This window comes from Procambarus clarkii, chromosome 87, assembly GCF_040958095.1.
Source record: "Procambarus clarkii isolate CNS0578487 chromosome 87, FALCON_Pclarkii_2.0, whole genome shotgun sequence".
Classification (NCBI taxonomy): Eukaryota; Metazoa; Arthropoda; class Malacostraca; order Decapoda; family Cambaridae; genus Procambarus; species Procambarus clarkii.
In genome coordinates, this window is record NC_091236.1 from 8,816,858 (window position 1) to 8,835,953 (window position 19,096).

At 42.9% G+C, this 19,096-nt stretch overlaps 1 protein-coding gene across 6 annotated transcripts; it reads left to right on the forward strand.

Moving 5' to 3' along the window:
- Positions 1-1,124: 1,124 nt before the first annotated feature.
- Positions 1,125-14,934, forward strand: LOC123747059 (carbohydrate sulfotransferase 11). 6 transcript variants are annotated; one of them, XR_011225643.1, is made up of 10 exons: positions 1,125-1,263; positions 3,677-4,082; positions 4,477-4,530; positions 7,210-7,296; positions 7,775-7,995; positions 8,468-8,569; positions 9,593-9,854; positions 11,604-11,649; positions 12,433-13,137; positions 14,274-14,934. XR_011225643.1 is itself a non-coding variant. In XM_045729051.2 (9 exons), the coding sequence occupies exons 2-9, from the start codon at positions 3,804-3,806 to the stop codon at positions 12,621-12,623; spliced, it is 1,242 nt and encodes a 413-aa protein (XP_045585007.2). In that variant the 5' UTR covers positions 1,125-1,263; positions 3,677-3,803; the 3' UTR covers positions 12,624-13,969. The 6 variants fall into 6 exon arrangements, 5 of the variants coding, with proteins under 5 accessions (XP_045585007.2, XP_045585011.2, XP_045585010.2 ...); XM_045729051.2 differs by lacking the exon at positions 14,274-14,934 and having other exon boundaries at positions 12,433-13,969; XM_045729055.2 differs by lacking the exon at positions 14,274-14,934 and having other exon boundaries at positions 9,593-9,954; positions 12,433-12,605.
- The last annotated feature ends 4,162 nt before the right edge of the window (positions 14,935-19,096 follow it).

Sequence of the window (19,096 nt, forward strand, 5' to 3'; positions counted from 1 at the left end):
GATTGTGATGAGGAATTGATTGATTGATTGATGAAGATTAAGCCACCCAAAAGGTGGCACGGGCATGAATAGCCCGTAAGTGGTGGCCCTTTTGAGCCATTACCAGTATCAAGAGCTGATACTGGAGATCTGTGGAGGTGCGAATGCACCCTGCATGACGGGAGATGTCTCCTTTGTGAATGTGTTAAGATGAAGATTAAGCCACCCAAGAGGTGGCACGGGCATGAATAGCCTGTAAGTGGTGGCCCTTTTGAGCCATTACCAGTATCAAGAGCTGATACTGGAGATCTGTGGAGGTGCGACTGCACCCTGCGTGACGGGAGATGTCTCCCGTGGTGATGAGGAAGTAGAGACAGGCAATAAATAGGCACGAGAGATGAGGTGCAAAGTAAGGACCCTAACTCCTAGAAGGTCTCCTGGCAGTCCCAGGACCACATAACTCCTAGAAGGTCTCCTGGCAGTCCCAGGACCACATAACTCCTAGAAGGTCTCCTGGCAGTCCCAGGACCACATAACTCCTAGAAGGTCTCCTGGCAGTCCCAGGACCACATAACTCCTAGAAGGTCTCCTGGCAGTCCCAGGACCACATAACTCCTAGAAGGTCTCCTGGCAGTCCCCAGGACAAGTGTCATGCCCTCTCTCTCTCTCTCTCTCTAACTCCAATTTTATCTTACCCAGAGCTGAACAGCAGATTCAGAGGTGTGTGGTGACGGGCTAGGCTGCCCAGCGTTACGGTCCGCGAATTTTTGTATATGACAAAATCTGCATAATTCGGGATCGATTTCAAGTGACGTATGCTAATTGGTGTGTAGTTCACAGCACGACATATTGCTCTTGAACTCGCATTTAGGATAGTTTTCGGTTTTATGTTCATACAATATACAAAATGGCTTCTTGATTGGACGTGAAATTTGAATGAAAATAGCCTACACTTCAAAAATCAATCCAGAGTACTGCCTAGATCATCACACAGATGGCATTGAAGAAATTTAGGCTGGGAGTTATTGCATTAAACAGCCGGCGACTGGAACCACGGGATCCAAGAGCTGAAACTCGATTCTGTATGCATAAACAGAGGAGTAGAAATAGGTGAGTACACACAGATAGTACTGCACCTTTGGTAAGATAAGATAACCGACCGTAGATCCTTCACTGTTAGTGTTCAACTTGTTGGTGCAGCATCTATGCGTTCATTGGTCTCTGCACATGTCGCTGTGACAGTTCCAGCATACTGTTGCTGTCAGCAAGAAGTCTCGCTGTACTGTGAGCTATGGTGACTTTTTAGTGTGAGTTTGTCAGTGTTATGGGTGCTTGGGTCTACGGTACTGGGAGCTAGACGCGCGGTATTGTAGAGAATTAACGCTACTGAGAGTTTGCCGTAATATGTTTACGTTATACCTGTGTTATTTTGTGTTACGCTGTGTGTGTGTGTATTCACCTAGTTGTGTTTGCGGGGGTTGAGCTCTGGCTCTTTGGTCCCGCCTCTCAACCGTCAATCAACAGGTGTACAGGTTCCTGAGCCTATTGGGCTCTATCATATCTACACTTGAAACTGTGTATGGAGTCAGCCTCCACCACATCACTGCCTAATGCATTCTATCCACTGCCTAATGCATGTGTGTGTGTATATACACTCCTTTTCACTCGCTTTTCTTATATTACCATTTAAAGTTGTGTATCGAATTGACTTCGACAACGTCATCTAGTTCGTTCCACTCATTTACGACTCTAAGACTAGTTAGTTTAGTTCATTATGCACCCCATACCCATCTTGTGGGCGGTAGTGGAAAGGGTTACAGAGGCACATAATGGGCTCAGGGACTGAACCCCACAATTCATTTAGCTAAGCAAGTTACAATCTTGATGAGACTGAAAACGTTTTTCTGGCACCCCCTGTGACTCAGCTGTGTGTCCAGTTTCCAATTATATTCTTTCATTCTACTGTTCCGTAATGTAAACATTGCTTCTATACCTACTTTGTCAATCCCTCTTAGTATCTTGTACGTCGTTATCATGTCTGTCGTGTTCATTTTTTCCTCCATTGTAATGAGGTCCAGTTCCCTCAGTCTTTCCTCATAGCTCAGTCCCCGTCGCTCAGGAACGAGCCTTGCTTCATATTTGTCAACCTTTTCAAGTTTTGTTTTGTGCATCTTTAGGTAGGCACGCACACACTCAGAACCTTGTATATCACATATGTAAGCCTATGCGGCCCCCAGGTATAGAGTATGGTATGTATGGACTACGGCATGGTAGTATGGACTATGCGGCTCCAGCATGGTGCCTGTACCTTGTCAAGCACAGGACTAAGCTGGAAAACGTTCACAGGTATGCCATTAGGCTCCCAGAACTAAGAGGCATGAGTTATGAGGAATGGCTACACGAAATGCACCTCACGTCGCTGGAAGATAGGATAGCTCGGGGAGACATGATCACTAGGTACCTACAAAATTCTAAGAGGAATCGACAGGGTAGATTAATTGTTCAACACGGGAGGGGGGGGGGGGGTACGCGAACAAGGGGACACAATTGGAAACCGAGTACCCAAATAAGCCACAGGGACGTTAGAAAGAACTTTTCCAGTGTCAGAGAAGTTAACAAATAGGAATGCATTAGGCAGTGATGTGGTGGAGGCTGACTCTATACACAGTTTCAAATGTAGATATGACAGAGCCCATTAGGCTGAGGAACCTGTACACCAGTTGATTGACAATTGAGAGGCGGGACCAAAGAGCCAGAGCTCGATCAACCCTCGCAGGCACAACTAGGCGAGTACACACCCACGCACACATACATTCCCAGGCTGCAGCCCACAACAGCTGGCAAACTCCCAGTTATCTGTTTTCATTTTTTCCAGGATTATTCCTACACGGGGCTTTACTGAAGGTGTACTCACCTGTATGTGCCTGCAGGATCGCGCGTTGGCTTCTAGACACCGCTTTTCCATCCGCCGGTTGCCTGATGACACCTGACCTATTTCTGTATCATATCTATTTTAAAATTATGAATGGAGTTTGCTTCCACAACCTGTTTTAGTTCATTCCATTTCCCGACTACTCTTACGCTAAAGAAAACTTTCTAGCATCTTTCACCCGTGTCCCCTAGCTTGTACTATGGGTGTTCAGTGTGAACATTTCCTCTTTTTCCACCCTGTCACTCCCCCCCTAAGTATTATACTGTGCCCCTCCCCTCAATCCTCTTTTCTAGCGTCGTCAGGTTTAGTTCTTTCAGTCTCTCTTCATACCTCATCCCTTGCAATTCTGGGACGAATCTTGTTGCAAACTTCTGAACCATTACGGTTTCCTTATGTATGTATTTGCTATTTGTATCTGCAGAATCGATCTATTTGCTTGTGGACTTCTGGTTTCTAACTAATTTATTTTTATTCTATTATATCTACTACATATATTTCTCGCTAACACAAACACATATCCCCAGGCCGTAGCAGCTGCCTAACTCCCAGGTCCCCATTTACTGAAAGGGAACAGGGGCACCAGGGTGAAAGAAACTGCTCATTTGTTTACGCCTCCGCCGGGGATCGAACCCGGGCCCTTAGGACTACGACCCCAGAGTGCTGTCCACTCTGCTGCGAGGCCCCAGTGAGTGTGTGTGTGTATATATACAAATGGATTTGTACTAAAACATTTTTTTGTACTTATCTTGTTATGATTTTTTTCAGTGTGGTGGAGAGCGGCCGAGAGAGAGACCTCTCATTTATATCTCCGCCTTGAGCAAGCGTCCTCTGCCTCGTCCGAGGGCTTACTGCCCCACCTGCAGCAGTGAGGGGAAGGAGAAGTAGGTAAACTATGAGTGACGAGAGGCGAGTTAAGGCAGCAGAGAGCAGCTGGACAGCAGCAGGGAACAGCAGGGGGTGGGTGGTCCCACGAGCCCCCTCCTCCTGCAGACCGGAGGGGCTCAAGTATGTAGTGCCTACTATGATAGTCCGGGCTGTGTGCAGGAGCATGAGGTTATGGTATGCAGTTCTCATGTTCCTCATAGTCTACTTACTGGCCCTGGTGCTCTTCACACTCCCACTCTCATCATTCCTCTCCCCATCTCTCAAACCCATCTCCCACCGTCAATCCGTGAGTATAATGCTCTTGCCTCTTCATTGTAATTCTGGATCCTATACTCATCATGTGAGCTATAGCGGAAAACAGGGTTACAGAGGGCACAAAATGTCTTAATCAGACTTAAGCAAATGTTACATTATTAATTGCACTGTATCTACCCACCATATAATTATAATGACAGCTAGTAACAAACTTCTTATACTGTAACTTTCATGAATTGCAACATATTACTATACAGTGGAGGACGTACAGTCTTTCCGTTCGTACACTGGGACTCGTCCAGTCCTTGTCCACCTTGGGCGCACTCCGGGTAGAACAAGCGAGCGTCACCGTATCTGCATGCATATATCCCTGTGTGTTTGTCATTTCTTGTCCAGTGATCGATTAAATTATTCGTGTTTTACAGCCAGAGAAGAGCTCGGGTGGAGTGAGGCTCCTCAACAAACCTGGCAAGAACCTGGTGAGTTACCAACCACACGTGCCCAGGTAAACAGGGAACTCTTGCCTTAATAATTCCCGCTGTCGGGAACAGGAAGGCTCTATGTAGGCCTATCATGGTCTTCCTCCCCGTCCTAGGCCAACTTCTGACCTTCCCCAGGATGTAACCCTCAATTTTCTCTGTGTGAGACAATTCCCCCTCAGTGTGATTTTCTGCGTGACACTACAGTGTGGTGTTATGAAGACTGCTGAGGTGAGGGTGGAGGTTTCTCTGCATTCTGGATTCTGTACTGGAGTTTGTGAGATTATTGTGCTGGATAAGTACTCTCTCATTTTTAAGTGTCACTGGTTTCATATGTAAATATTCTGTGCAGTCTAGGGAGCATAAGAGTATACTGTGATGATTCCGTTATGCTTCCCTAAGAGGATAACGTGTGGGTGGAGTAGTGTGAAAGATTCAACCTTTCACACTAGAGAGTCCAGTCAGGTGGGCGACCTGTTTAATCCTCAGATCAAATTAATCTAAGAATTAACTATCCAAATCAGTAGATGGTGAATTCCTTGGTGTTTTCATTGATAAGCTGAATTTCCAGGGGCCACATTCAAAGTATAGCTAAAAAGTTTCTAGAACAGTTGGCATTCTTTCTAAAATCAGATGTTATGTACCTCGCCCTGCCCTGGTAATGCTCTATTACTCTCTCATCTATCCTTATCTCAATTATGTTATCTGTGCTTGGGGGTCTACTACCCAAAATCATTTACGTCGTCTAATTGCTCAACACAAATCTGCTATTAGAACAATAAACTCTGGTCCCAGACAGCATTAGGCCCCCCTTACTTAAATCTTGGAATATGTTAGATATTAAGTCACTGCACATCCTCTCAAGTGTACCATAAATAAAACTGTGAACCGTAATGCCAATCCTGACCGTAAACGCTTACTAGAAGGTTGTAACAGAACCCATGGGCACCACACTAGAAACAAATACCTATTCGATAGTCCAAGAGTGCGACTTAAGCAAACTAGAAATGCTTTGCAAATCAAGAGACCCAGAATGTGGAATGATCTTCCCAATCATGCCAAAGACTGTCCCTCTCTCAACCAGTTGAAGAGAAAACCTAAGTACTACCTAATAAACTACATGTAACCTACCTTACCTCCAAAATGTCAACCTATGTATTGCTATTTTGCAAACAATATTGATTATTGACCAACTTGTTTAACTGCCGATATCCACCATGTATAAACTTTTAGAAAATTGTAGTCTTCTGTTTTAGTTAAAATTACTCCTGCTGTTCCGTTTCAATTTCTGCTGTTCCATCCATCATGTAATTATCATTCTTTTTTCTTCGTTTACTTTTTTCAATTCAATTTATGCTTTGATCTCAATTAGTTTTAAGTTTTAGTCAAAGTGTTTTTCCCACATCTTGCCCGAAACGCTGTGCGCATTAGTGGCTTTAGGCATAGTATGTACTAGATCTTATCTTGAAATCCAACATTGTTTGTAACTCATCTTGAATGTATGTACTTTTACCTGAATAAACATTTATTTATTGTGTTGATCTTGCAAGCTGTCCTGTTTATGTGGAGTATTCTGCCTAGAATAAATGTAGCAAATGTTGGGATGTAACCTCCTCCTAGAGAACATCACATGTTCAGTGGTGTAGTTTATTCTCTGCATCCGCTAAGAAGTCTTCATGTGGATTTTGATAGAACAATTGGCCCGTTGTCAGGTGCGACACACTAAGGCTGGACCCTGGATCCTAAGAGAATGCCTCTTAATTTTTTTTTGGGGTGGGGGGGAGGGAGGGGGAAGACAAAATACTAAATCGATTTCATTAAACAAAAAAATATCTCCTATATCTTCTTTATCTTATGCAAATGTCCATCTCTTTTTTTATATACTGTACAATATCAACTACCGTCACCAACCAGTTATATTCGCATCACGAACCAGCACCGACTAATTATGGATCACTTTGTAGTCTTACACCACGAAACCCGTACTCCTAGAAGTCTTATAACACAACACTGTCGCACATTTTTCGATATTTAATACTACGTCATCCAGGGTCGTCAATTGTCCTGTGTAGATAAGGGACTCTTCAAAGTGTGGTGAGGCTGCACTGATGACGAGGTGGAGCTCTTACTGAAGTATATTCCTCTATGGACAGCGAGCAGAGACCAGCTGCTGTGCCCAGATTAACCACTGTCAACCTTGCCTGGCTGACGTCCAGTCGGTGACGCTGATTGGTTCGTTCCTTTCCCACTAATTGCCAGTCCAAAACTACAACCACACTCCAACTAGTGTCGGCTTCATTTACGTCTCTGAAAAAGTTTAACACATATTATGGTGCGACGAATTAACACTTAATTTGATAGCGTTCCGTAACACGACTAGGTTCGCAAGGGGATTTTTAATTGTAATGGCGGGCTCCTGTTAATAAAGTGTTCATACAGGTATCAAACAGGTTCGATAAGGCGGACGGACGGCTTTAAAATCCGTTGGCGAACCGTTTTGTGTACGATGTGACCCTTACAAGAAGGTCCTACCTCCGACATAATTATCAATCTTTATAGAAATCAGTTATTCACAAGTCAAATATTTGTGCTAACTTCAGAATTGCTTCTCATTTTCATTAATTGTTAATGGTAATGTAACAAAGATTATCTTGAGTGTTAACCTGGTCAACCTTTCAGATCGAAGAAGTAACATTACCATCATCTTGGAACACCTCACTGGACCTTCTCCACCGTCTAGAGGCCAGGCGACAACACCTCCGCCAGGTATGCTGGGTAGAGTATGCCCACTGTGTGCTCAGACTGGCGAGTAGTGTTGGTAAGGGTGACAACGTTGTTATAGATTCAGCTACTCGGAACAGGTTCCAAGTAGCACGGGCTATGGTGTGCCCGTAACTTACTTGGCACAGGAGCGGGGCAAGTAGCACGGGCTATGGTGAGCCCGTAGTGGACTTACCTGGCACGGGAGTGGTGCCGTCTTTGTGGTGACAACGACAATAGTGATTAATATATAGTCACTGCTTTACAAAGCGGTAAAGTTTCTGTGGAAAGAAAACGTATTATCATGAATTTGTGTCTAACCGACTAAGTTGCGCGCGCTCTAGCGGGGTACTTAAAGCGCGCCCGCGGACTTGGGGACCTCTTGTCCGCCTCCAAAGGCATTGGTGACACTAGTGGTGGAAAGGGCGATGGCATTGTGGTAGAGATGATGGCTGTCATCCCCCCCTGCTCTCTACTCCTACAGATGTGTTCAAAGGAGGGGCTGGACCAACCCACAAAAGATTATCAAATCAATGCTTGGGAGTTCCTCATCAACCGGGAATTCGGGCTGGTGTGGTGCAACGTGTTCAAGGCCGCCTCTTCCACCTGGCTTTGGAACTTCAACCTCCTCGCTGGTTACACTGAAAAACAGCTCCTTAAGTCCAACGATTCCCCCATTCAGCTGGCGCGTCGAAAGTACCCTAGGTGGGTTGTCTTTCCCACTGAGGCAAGGTGTGCTCTATTGCCTTGATTTCACGATCTTCTTGATTTTTTCCTTCAACCTGAGTGTGTTTTATAAATTAAAAATGTTTTACACACAACTAAACAGTGCTTCACTGACGACCTCTGTTCGAACATCAGTTGTGTGTAAACAGTGTTGTAAACATGAACAAATCCACAAGGGCCGTGACGAGGTTTGTTCATTTGATGCATCATTTGTTCATTTGATGCATCATTTGTTCATTTGATGCATCACGTTATTGTGATCTCTGTGTGTGATGTTGTAAACATCTTTAATTTATAAACAGGGGGTTCGGCGGCTGCATTAACGGGTATTTGCCCTTTGTTATATACATCTAAACTGTTATCACCCAGATATAAGCCTAACATGTGTATGTACACTGACTGCTTGTCCCTCGACAAAATGAATTATTGTTATTATATCTCTGATTTACAGACCATCAGTGGCAGAGCTACAAGAGGTGATGAACGGTGACACGCCGCCTCTCTCCTTTATGATCACAAGACACCCCTTCCTGCGTCTGGTGTCTGCCTACAGGTGTGTCCCTCCCCCTGTTGTGTCTGCCTGCAGGTGTGTCCCTCCCCCTGTTGTGTCTGTCTGCAGGTGTGTCCCTCCCCTGTTGTGTCTGCCTGCAGGTGTGTCCCTCCCCCTGTTGTGTCTGCCTACAGGTGTGTCCCTCCCCCTGTTGTGTCTGCCTGCAGGTGTGTCCCTCCCCTGTTGTGTCTGCCTGCAGGTGTGTCCCTCACCCTGTTGCGTCTGTCTGCAGGTGTGTCCCTCCCCTGTTGTGTCTGCCTGCAGGTGTGTCCCTCCCCTGTTGTGTCTGCCTGCAGGTGTGTCCCTCCCCTGTTGTGTCTGCCTGCAGGTGTGTCCCTCCCCTGTTGTGTCTGTCTGCAGGTGTATCCCTCCCCTGTTGTGTCTGTCTGCAGGTGTATCCCTCCTGTTGCGTCCGAGTCATAAAAGTATTTGTGTGTACGTCTGATACCATACGTACTTGTGTAAACGAAGAAATTAATATATTTATTACTCGGAACGTTCGGTAATATGTTTATTGTTTGTGATGTGTGTCTTTGTACTGAACTGGGTGAGAATAGCTTGAGCTACCTCATCCCTTTGTGTGTATTTTACCTCAATAAACTTATTTAAATTTAAATTTCAATGTTGCGTCTGGTCATGACATAGACACAAAGAGCACTGAACATCCCTCAGATTTCATGCCTCTGTTAATTAAGTACACACTGTGTAGTCCAGTAAGCACTACAACTGAGGTCTCGGAGTGCAGTTGGCTTTATCCTCGGCTCACAATCAGGGATCCCGGTGGGTTCATTTCCTGGGCGGGACAGAAATGGTTCACGTTTTCATTCACCTAATGCCTCTGTTCACCTAGCAGTAAAAAGGTACCCAAGAGTTAGACAACTGTCTTGGGGTTGCATCCTGGGGAGGAGGGTCAATAGTTCGGCCTTGGGGGGGGGGGGGGCTCGATACATGCCTAAAGTATGTATGTATATATTAATATTACTATTTTTATTACTTATTTATAATATCCTGTATTTTGTTTTCCAGGAATAAAATTCTCAGTGGCAACGAAATTTACAGGAACGTCATGAAGGGTATATTAATAAAGTACAAGCATCTTGGTCCCCCTGTACCCATGAAGGTCACTAATGGGAAGAGGCCTCCCAAGGGCGCTGTCTCGCCATCTTTCAGTCAGTTCGTCCAATGGGTGCTGGACGAGGCTGCGAGCGGTCGGCCTCTGGACATGCACTGGATCCCACAGACTACCTTCTGCACCCCGTGTCTCGTCGACTTCGCCGTTCTTGCCAAGGTCTTTCTATCTCGTCCGTACTGGGATGTAATTCTAACAATGTTACTGTACATTAATTTCACAGGACATCTCCGCATCATACGCACACCTTGCCAGTGAGGTGAGAGGGGGAAAAAGAAGTGTAATTACCCAAGTGTAGTTACAGGATGAGAGCTACGCTCGGGGTGTCCTGTCTTCCCAATACTCTTTGTAGCATAAACTACTGACGGTTTTGGCCTCCACCACTACCACCTCACTTAGCTTGTCCCAACTGTCAACCACTCTGTTTGCAAAAGAAAACTTAGATATTTTTTTCGGCACCTTTGTTTCCTAAGCTTGAATGAGTATCCTCTTGTTCTTGAAATTGCTGGTTTCTTTGGTTCCTGTTTGTCAATTTGATCGTTTTTGTTGTTATTCTGTAAGTGGTGATCATATCACCTCTTTTTCTTCTATCTTCCAGTTTTGGCATGGTTAACGCCTCTAGCCTCTCCTCGTAACTCGTTTTTCAGTTCCGGAAGCCATTTTACAACATGCTGTTGCACCTTTTCCAGTTTATTGATGTGCTTAGAGTTCTTTCATTCCTTTCCACATAATTTGTAAGTTGTGTGTGGTCTATTTTCTCCGATTCCACATTCCATAACATGGCATTTATTCTCATTGAATTCCATTTGCCTCATGGTGCTCCAAGCACTTATTTTATCTAGATCTATCTAGATCAAGCACTAGATTTTATCTACTATTGGGGAGTAGAAGAACTTCCAGAACCCTATCAACCAGGTAATCAGGTATCAATGTCATTGAAGGGCATGACAATCATCTAAGTCTCATATCTTCCCTAATAGCTTAGCATCATCAGCAAACATGTTAATATTAATCTGTATTCCTTCTGTTAGATCGTTTATGTAGACGATGAACATTACTGTTGCAAGAACTGAACCCTGTGGTACTCGGCTAGTAACATTCCTCTAGTCAGATACATTGTCTCTAATTACCGCCCCACCTTTGTCAGCAAAATGTTCATCCATGTCAGAAGTCTCCGTCAACCCTTCAGCATGTTCCAGTTTCCAACATAACCTCATATGTGGGACTGTCAAAAGCTATTTTTTAGGTCCAGATAGACACAATCAACCCAACCATCTCTTTTCTTGTAAAATCTCTGTGGCTCAATCATAAAAACAAAGTATCGATTTGTTATACAGGAACTTCCTGTTAAAAAACCCATAACTGTCTGTCTGTTATGTCATTACTCTCCAATTATGTTGTGTGTGTAAGTGAGTAATTACCCAAGTGTAGTTACAGGATGAGAGCTACGCTCGTGGTGTCCCATCTTCCCAGCACTCTTTGTCATATAACGCTTTGAAACTACTGACGGTCTTGGCCTCCACCACCTTCTCACTTAACTTGTTCCAACCGTCTTCCACTCTGTTTGTGAAAGTGAATTTTCTTATATTTCTTCAGCATCTGTGTTTAGCTAGTTTAAATCTATGACCTCTTGTCTCAAAGTTCCAGGTCTCGGGAAATCTTCCCTATCGATTTTATCAATTCCTGTTACTATTTTGTACTTAGTGATCATATCACCTCTTTTTCTTCTGTCTTCTAGTTTTGGCATATTTAATGCCTCTAACCTTTCCTCGTAGCTCTTGCCCTTCAGTTCTGGGAGCCACTTAGTAGCATGTCTAAGCATGTTTGTGTGTTTGGAGTTGTTCTATTCCCCCCCAAGTGCCTTGTGAGAGTTTGGTTTAACGGACCCTTTTTTTTGTCTCCCTGTAGATGGAAACACTCGAGGAAGACGGGAACTATATCATCTTCACTTCAGGTACGTCCTGTGACTAAATATCTACACTTGTCGTGGTCTGAGTGTTAACATCTGTCCTGGTCTGAATGCACACACCTGTCATGCTTTTGACAGCCATCATGTGACATAAGTATCAATGCATATGGTCTGAGTGGCAATACCAGATTCTATAAAAAGATCTGCACTGATCTGAGTGTCAATGAGTTATAGTTTGATTACTAACACCTGTAGTGGTATTGAGTGTTCACACGTGACCTGCTCTGAATACCAGCACACATCACTGCGAGCCAGCATCTATTGTGGTCCACGTCCAAACACCAGTTGTAATCTGAATGCCAATAACTGTAGTGCCCTGCGTGCAAACACCTCTTTGAGGTCGAAACAACTTTAATCAAAGTTTGAGTACAAATGCATGCTGTGGTCTGAGTGTCAACAACTGTGGTGGTCTTAATGTCGTTCCCATCTTGGTCTGAATGGGGTAATGCTGTAATAGGTCAGTATGTCGTGTTCTGAAAAACATTGATCTTGTTCTGATTAACAGCAATGTTGTGCAGTGGTCAGTGCAGTGGGGCTCAATGCCCATGGCAGGGTAGAGATGTTTGGGCAACAGTTCATTTCACCTGATTCCTCAGTTTACCTAGCAGCAAATAGATACCTCAAGTTAGGCAACTGTTGTGGATTGCATCCTGGAGATAGATCAATCATTAGTGTAGGGAAAAACTCAATAAGCCAAACCAGGCTTCATATCTGACTATGGGAAGCCATTGTAAAACTGATATTTTTTTCCTCGTCACTGCCCATCAGGGATTAACCAAGTGATTCAACCCAAGAGGATCAACAGGTCAACAGGAGAGTCAACGGAGGAGGCAGCCATGTGGTTCCTGTGCCAGCTGTCAACATCTCAGATTGATGCTCTGCTAGTTCTTTACCGTCTCGACCTCCTCCTTTTCGACTACGATGCCTCCATCTTCCACAACTGCACCTCCAGTACTTAATGTCCACCCCTTTCACTGACTCTACATTGCTCTTCCATTAGTTAATATCCCCCCCCCTTCCCCACCATACTGCTCCACCTACACTATACATAATGCAACATCTTCCCTCTCCATACTCTAATGGAGTATACTCTACCTCTTGGATTGTATTTAACTTGAAATGCATAATTTAATTTTATCACTGTGAAATAGAAATTATAAATAACTTCAATTTACATTTTCCTATTTACTGTATTGTGTTTACAGACCATATACTGTGGTACAAGCATCTGTATTCTACCAATCTTGGAGTTTAGACTCATGATTGTTGTTATAGATTCAGCTACTCGGAACAAGCTCCAAGTAGCACGGGCTATAGTGAGCCCATAACTTACCTGGAACAGGAGCGGGGCAAGTAGCACAGGCTATGGTGAGCCCCCACTGGCACAGGAGCGGTGCTGTGTGACTCATGATTTGCTGAAGAGGACTTATATTACAAGCTTCCGCTCACCTTGGCCAAACTGATCAACATCTGGTAGGTTATCTGTACTCGCCTATTTGTGCTTGTGGGGGTTGAGCTCTGGCTCTTTGGCCTGATTGATCCTGTACCCTTTGGAAGAGATATTAATTGTAATTAATGGACCAAGAATTAATGTAGAACTTCTTGGAATGGGGAACACGTAGGTTATGTTGAATTAACAGATCCATCTCTATCTCATTATCTGTCATTAACCTAACGAAAGTATAGAGCAAGTATATTACTTCTTTTAATATAGTTGCTACAATACCATAATCAAATACACCACAGTCCTCCATGGGTTCACATCCTGCAAGGACTGACTTAAACTTTCCTTTCCTTTTTCTGAATTTTAGAGAAAATGAGGAAGCTCTTATATAACTTGAACTTTAAATCTTTGTTAAAGATAGTAGACGGTGACGACCCGTTACATCAGCTACCTGACTTGATCTTAAAATTTCTGAAAGGAATACTATGCTTAACAATTCTTTAAAAATTATATTTTCCACTTAAATACATATTCTAATAATTACTACAAATGGTACAGTAGAATCTCTGTAAGACTGCTACAGGAAAATAAGTGTGATATACAGTACTGTACAAGAGTTTGAATTATTTATCCAAAATTGTGTTAAATCCTAGACTTTACAAAGCTTTTAATGCCAGTTCAGGTACAGTACTTAGCAATCACTAAACAAAAAAAATATAGATAGCATAAAGTATTTATATTCAACTACAGAATGTGTTCCTGTACTGGTATTATGCACTGGAGAGTTTACATTCCAATTATATACAACAGAGCTAGAAAATATACTTTAGGAGTGAAGGATAATAATTTTGTATTATGTAATTGTATTTTATTTTCATCATCTTTTTGGGAACAGTCTGAAAGAGGTCTATGCAATGATTCATTATATAACACAGTACAAATAATTTGTGTTCTGATGGAAACGATGCTATACTGAGGCCACGTACTAAGGAGTCACCGTTGCTGTTGTCGCCTGGAAGCCTTAGCCAAGGTCTGCATCATAACCAAGGACTTGTATTGTAATTTAAGTCTAAACTCGTTAATCCCAATTACATTCAACATTCGTATCACTTAGGTAAATGATGACATCTGACTGCCTGTGTTAACAATTTGTCGGTTATTACAGAGTTGACCAGTGATAAACCTGGGACTAACGTAGTTAGGCTGTATCTCCATGTGCAAGATGCCTCAGCCTCCTCACACTTTCCAAGAATGAGCATTTACTGGGACGACCATCATTAGGAACAAATAAAGTATCACCGGAATGGAGTTTCACTGGTTTTGGAGTATATATATATATAAATAAATATATTATATATGTATATATATATATACCTGTTTGGTTGCAGGTACTGCTTTGCTGCGCCTCGCTACACATTCAAAGGAGGGGCAGGAACTATTGAAAGTGTTCTACTAAAAAATTTCAAACACTTGATAATACAGTAATGAAAAACAAGGCAAATCAAAATAGAATGAGTGAGGAGGCCATAGTTTTCTGGTACAAAAATAACCTGATATATGTACTCTATAATGAAGTTAGATGCTGAGGTGGTGTCGACAGGTGCTAATAAAACACGGGTAATCCAACACCACCTTGTATCTAGTGTACTCCAATTTTTACTAAAAGACTAATTTATTTGACTTGTATAGCTATGAAAAAAATATCAAATACAGTGATGTCCTCATCAGCAAAGTCAGTAACAATCATACAGGAGTGATCAGCTTAAGACCTTTAATCATGCGTGCATGCACATGGGATACATTAATAAAATATCCGCGGCTACAAATACTGCTTCATTCACAATTAACCTTTCATTATTGCCATTACTATATAGGGTCATATTCATACCAACACTCACACAAATGACAAATAAAGTAAATAAATTACAAAAACTGTTGTGTTTACTGAGGTCGCAAGTCAAGACATCACCTACGAGGTAGGGTAAGGTATACAATTAAAATTATCTGCTGCAATTTGTCCCCTGCTTTCTATGGAAAACTGGTCTGTTAAATCTAAGGTTATTCAACAGTTTTGTGGAAGTCAAATTAGGCTCATCATGTAGTTCAGCAACTAAGATATAAGCCTGATATAACCCCCTCCCTCCCCATCCCCCAAAATGATAAAACTGAAATTATTTAGGGACAGGAAGTGCTAATAGACAAAACTTAACTAGGTTCATTCCACTTGCCTTGACATCTGGAGACTCAACTTCCACGAGTTTGGTGACTAGCACGTTGTCCTGCCCCACCAGTCTTTCATTACCCTAGTCACTACTGACGTCCTTGTCTACATGAGCAATTATAATCCTAGTCAGTTGTTGTTCTTGACGAAATATCTTGTATTCGTTATCCAAAGTAGTGATTGTTGGTACCATTCGGCAAAACTTGATGAAAACCACAACACTGACAACCTGAGCTATGCGGTTAAATATTATACAATAGTTTCAGACTGACACAAGTTTATCACAAGATCACAGATTTCTAGCTCTTTAATCATAGTCCAATCAGGTAAGAATCTCTTTAATTGAGGCTTAACTGCCTAAGTGAATGTTTTATAAGGCTTGTCATCACTAATCTTGTCATAAATATGTAAGCGCCATACACACAACATCAGATCTCTTAAAATATTTACCTTTGGTGTTTGAATCTTAAGTTTTAGTTTTGGGCCTGACACGCACAATTGTAGTTATTCAGCTATATTAGAGGATCGTATATATCAGTGGTTCCCAAACTCTTTATGGTCATTACCCAGCTTTCATATAGCATTCTTATTATGGCCACTAAAAGGTATAGGTACCCCCTGGTATCATAACCTGTACACTGCCTCAACTTATGACTACCTACATATTGCAAACAGGCCTCCCAGGTGGCCATGGCCCCCACTTTGGGAACCAGTGGTATATATCAAATCTTCTAGTACTGAAGAAAAGACATGCTCAACTCTGAAATAATTGAACTTTATGCTCAGCATCAACAACGAAATAGAGGGCTAATAATGGATTTCAAGACTATTGTTATCCACTATAACACATTGAAGAGCTGGAATATGAGGTCCATAGATTCTCACACCATAGGCTTTCTTACATACATAAGCTACTATACCACACAAAAGTTACAATAGCTTATTTTTCCCCAGTGTGCTCATTTCATATGTTGTTGGACAGAATGGCCAAGTTGTCTTGGGTATTACAGGTTTGTTATTCTTTTTAAATATCAGCCTTTTTATACCTAAAAAAAAAAATGGGGGAGAACATTGGGACACTATGGCTTTTACTGCAATATTAAATTACCGGTATATGATCTCTAAATAATCATAACACGGCACATTTTAATTGTGGCCATGGCAATCTTAGCTTAGCATAAAATGCAGTCCAGCCAAATATGTCCTGGTAATAAAATAAGAGAGAAGATCTTATGAATCTACAGCAACTATATTGCATCTTGTAAGTGGCTTGGTAGTGAAAAGGGCGGTAGGACCAGCGATTAAGTGTTGAACCCTGGGGTCAGGTGGAGGTCCAAAACATCAGGTTACAAATGAGTAATCATATAAAAGACCAAATGGCAAAGTGGAGGTCCAAGGAATCAGGTATCAAAGTAAACTCACTTAGAAAGCCAAATGACTACACGAGTAGACTTATCCCTTTAGTCATTGTTTATGTGAAAACAAAATTACCATACAGGGACCAGGTGACCACACAGGGACCAAGTGACCACACAGGGACCAGGTGACCACACAGGGACCAAGTGACCACACAGGGACCAAGTGACCACACAGGGACCAAGTGACCACACAGGGACCAGGTGACCACACAGGGACCAAGTGACCACACAGGGACCAGGTGACCACACAGGGACCAGGTGACCACACAGGGACCAAGTGACCACACAGGGACCAAGTGACCACACAGGGACCAGGTGACCACACAGGGACCAGGTGACCACACAGGGACCAGGTGACCACACAGGGACCCGGTGACCACACAGGGACCCGGTGACCACACAGGGACCCGGTGACCACACAGGGACCCGGTGACCACACAGGGACCCGGTGACCACACAGGGACCCGGTGACCACACAGGGACCAAGTGACCACACAGGGACCAAGCGGTCAGAGGATGACATGGAGCACCATCTGACTAAATAGCAGACCACATATCCGACACCGGGCCAAAATTACTTTATTAAATAACCAAATGGAAACCAAGTCAATAGTTAATAAAGATGGACCAAATAACCAATGGAGGTGGACCAGGTGGAGGACAGACTAGGCTATCTGAAATAGGCCTACCTACTGAGCACTTGACTGTAGCACCTCCTAATAGATTTGTACATTGTGATAATCAAATTGACGTTGGCAGAAAGTACCTCGTGCGAGAGATACTCCAGGTAAAGGAGTATTGTTCCAGGTTTGTCTTTCAACTATGTTTAGTTGCCAGGTCTGCTGGTTCAAAGGCCCATTCCATTTTGAGATGAGTTACAGAAGATTCTGCTCTTTAACCCAGCATCTGCAACTTGCTCAACCGATTTTAGCATAGCAGTATAATTTCTGTATGTTCCATTTCATGATTAAAACGAATCACATTGAAATAACACCTGGTATTCCTAAAAGGTGAGCAATGCACACGTCTTGTGGGTTTCTCCCTTGCCAAGATGGTGCTGGAAACTATCACCTTGTTGTGCTTTAGCCATACCGTAATCAACCAGTAGTATGCAAATAACAGGCTTAACTTTAGCTCACTTCTACCTAAGCCAATAACTTCCACTACCTTGTACATGTTAAGTAGTGTTACTACAATATTTACAAATAGAAATGAGCACAAGACATTTCTCAATACATTAAATTATTGTACAAAATGTATTCCAACCCTGTGTACATGTTAACTTGTACGATATCTTAAAACTACTATAAATGAAGGGGCATTGTAGGATAAGGGATCCAACCCCAACTGGCTGGAGTAATACACAAATATTTTGAATTTTTAAGAAGGCTTACATCCTATGTTGTAATAGCATATGAGTCTTATTGAAAATCCCCAATTCTGTTACATTACCCTATTAAAGGCATGGGAGACTGCCCTAGCTGTAAACAAACTACTGTACTGCATTTTAGAATGACCAATGGCATACTTTTACAGAAGGGAACATGGAGACAGCTGAGGGCAGCCTGCATTGCCTTCCAGTTTGTAATGGGATCATAATAAAACATGATATACAAGATACATCCTACTGACAAAATAATGACTGGTTATCATGAAGTAGCGGTGTTAATGCGCTCTTGGCTGAGGACGAGGGAGTGGCAGAGGAGCGGTTTCATCTACTGAGCTATCATACACATGCAGCACAGGAGATGCAATGCTAAATGTTCACTCATACAAAAGAACGAGGTAGCATGATATTAGGAAAATAAAAATTCGTGAATATACAAAGAATATGGACACAATAACGTAATTCATATCTATCATTTACAGAGGAATTCTATGAGGGCTGCATACAAAAATACAAAGAGCAGAGACAGAGAGATATAACAGAAATTGTTTAATTCATGGTAGCTGGGTGGGATGTACGTGCGCTGTCTGGAGGTAGTGACAGGAACTGCTTTGAGACTATGGCATGTAGGGTTCATTGTGTATAGTGATTAGAAGGAGAAGGATAGGGGGACTTAGGCTTGGGTTTTAGGCAAAAAGGAACATAAAGGAAGGGACAAGGAGGAAGAAGGGAGGAGAGGAGATAGAAGAAAAGGAATTGGCACGAGGGAAAGAGGAGAGGATAAAGAGAAGGGATGGGCAAGAGGGAGGTAGGAAGGAGGAGAGGAAAACAAGAAGAGGGATGGACAAGAGAGGGGAAGGAGGTAGAGGGTTGGCATAAGAGGGCAAGTGGGCAGACACTGTGGAGTGTAGTGTTTGTACATTGAGCTCCCTGAGAAACAAACCCAAAGAGCCTGCCCACTT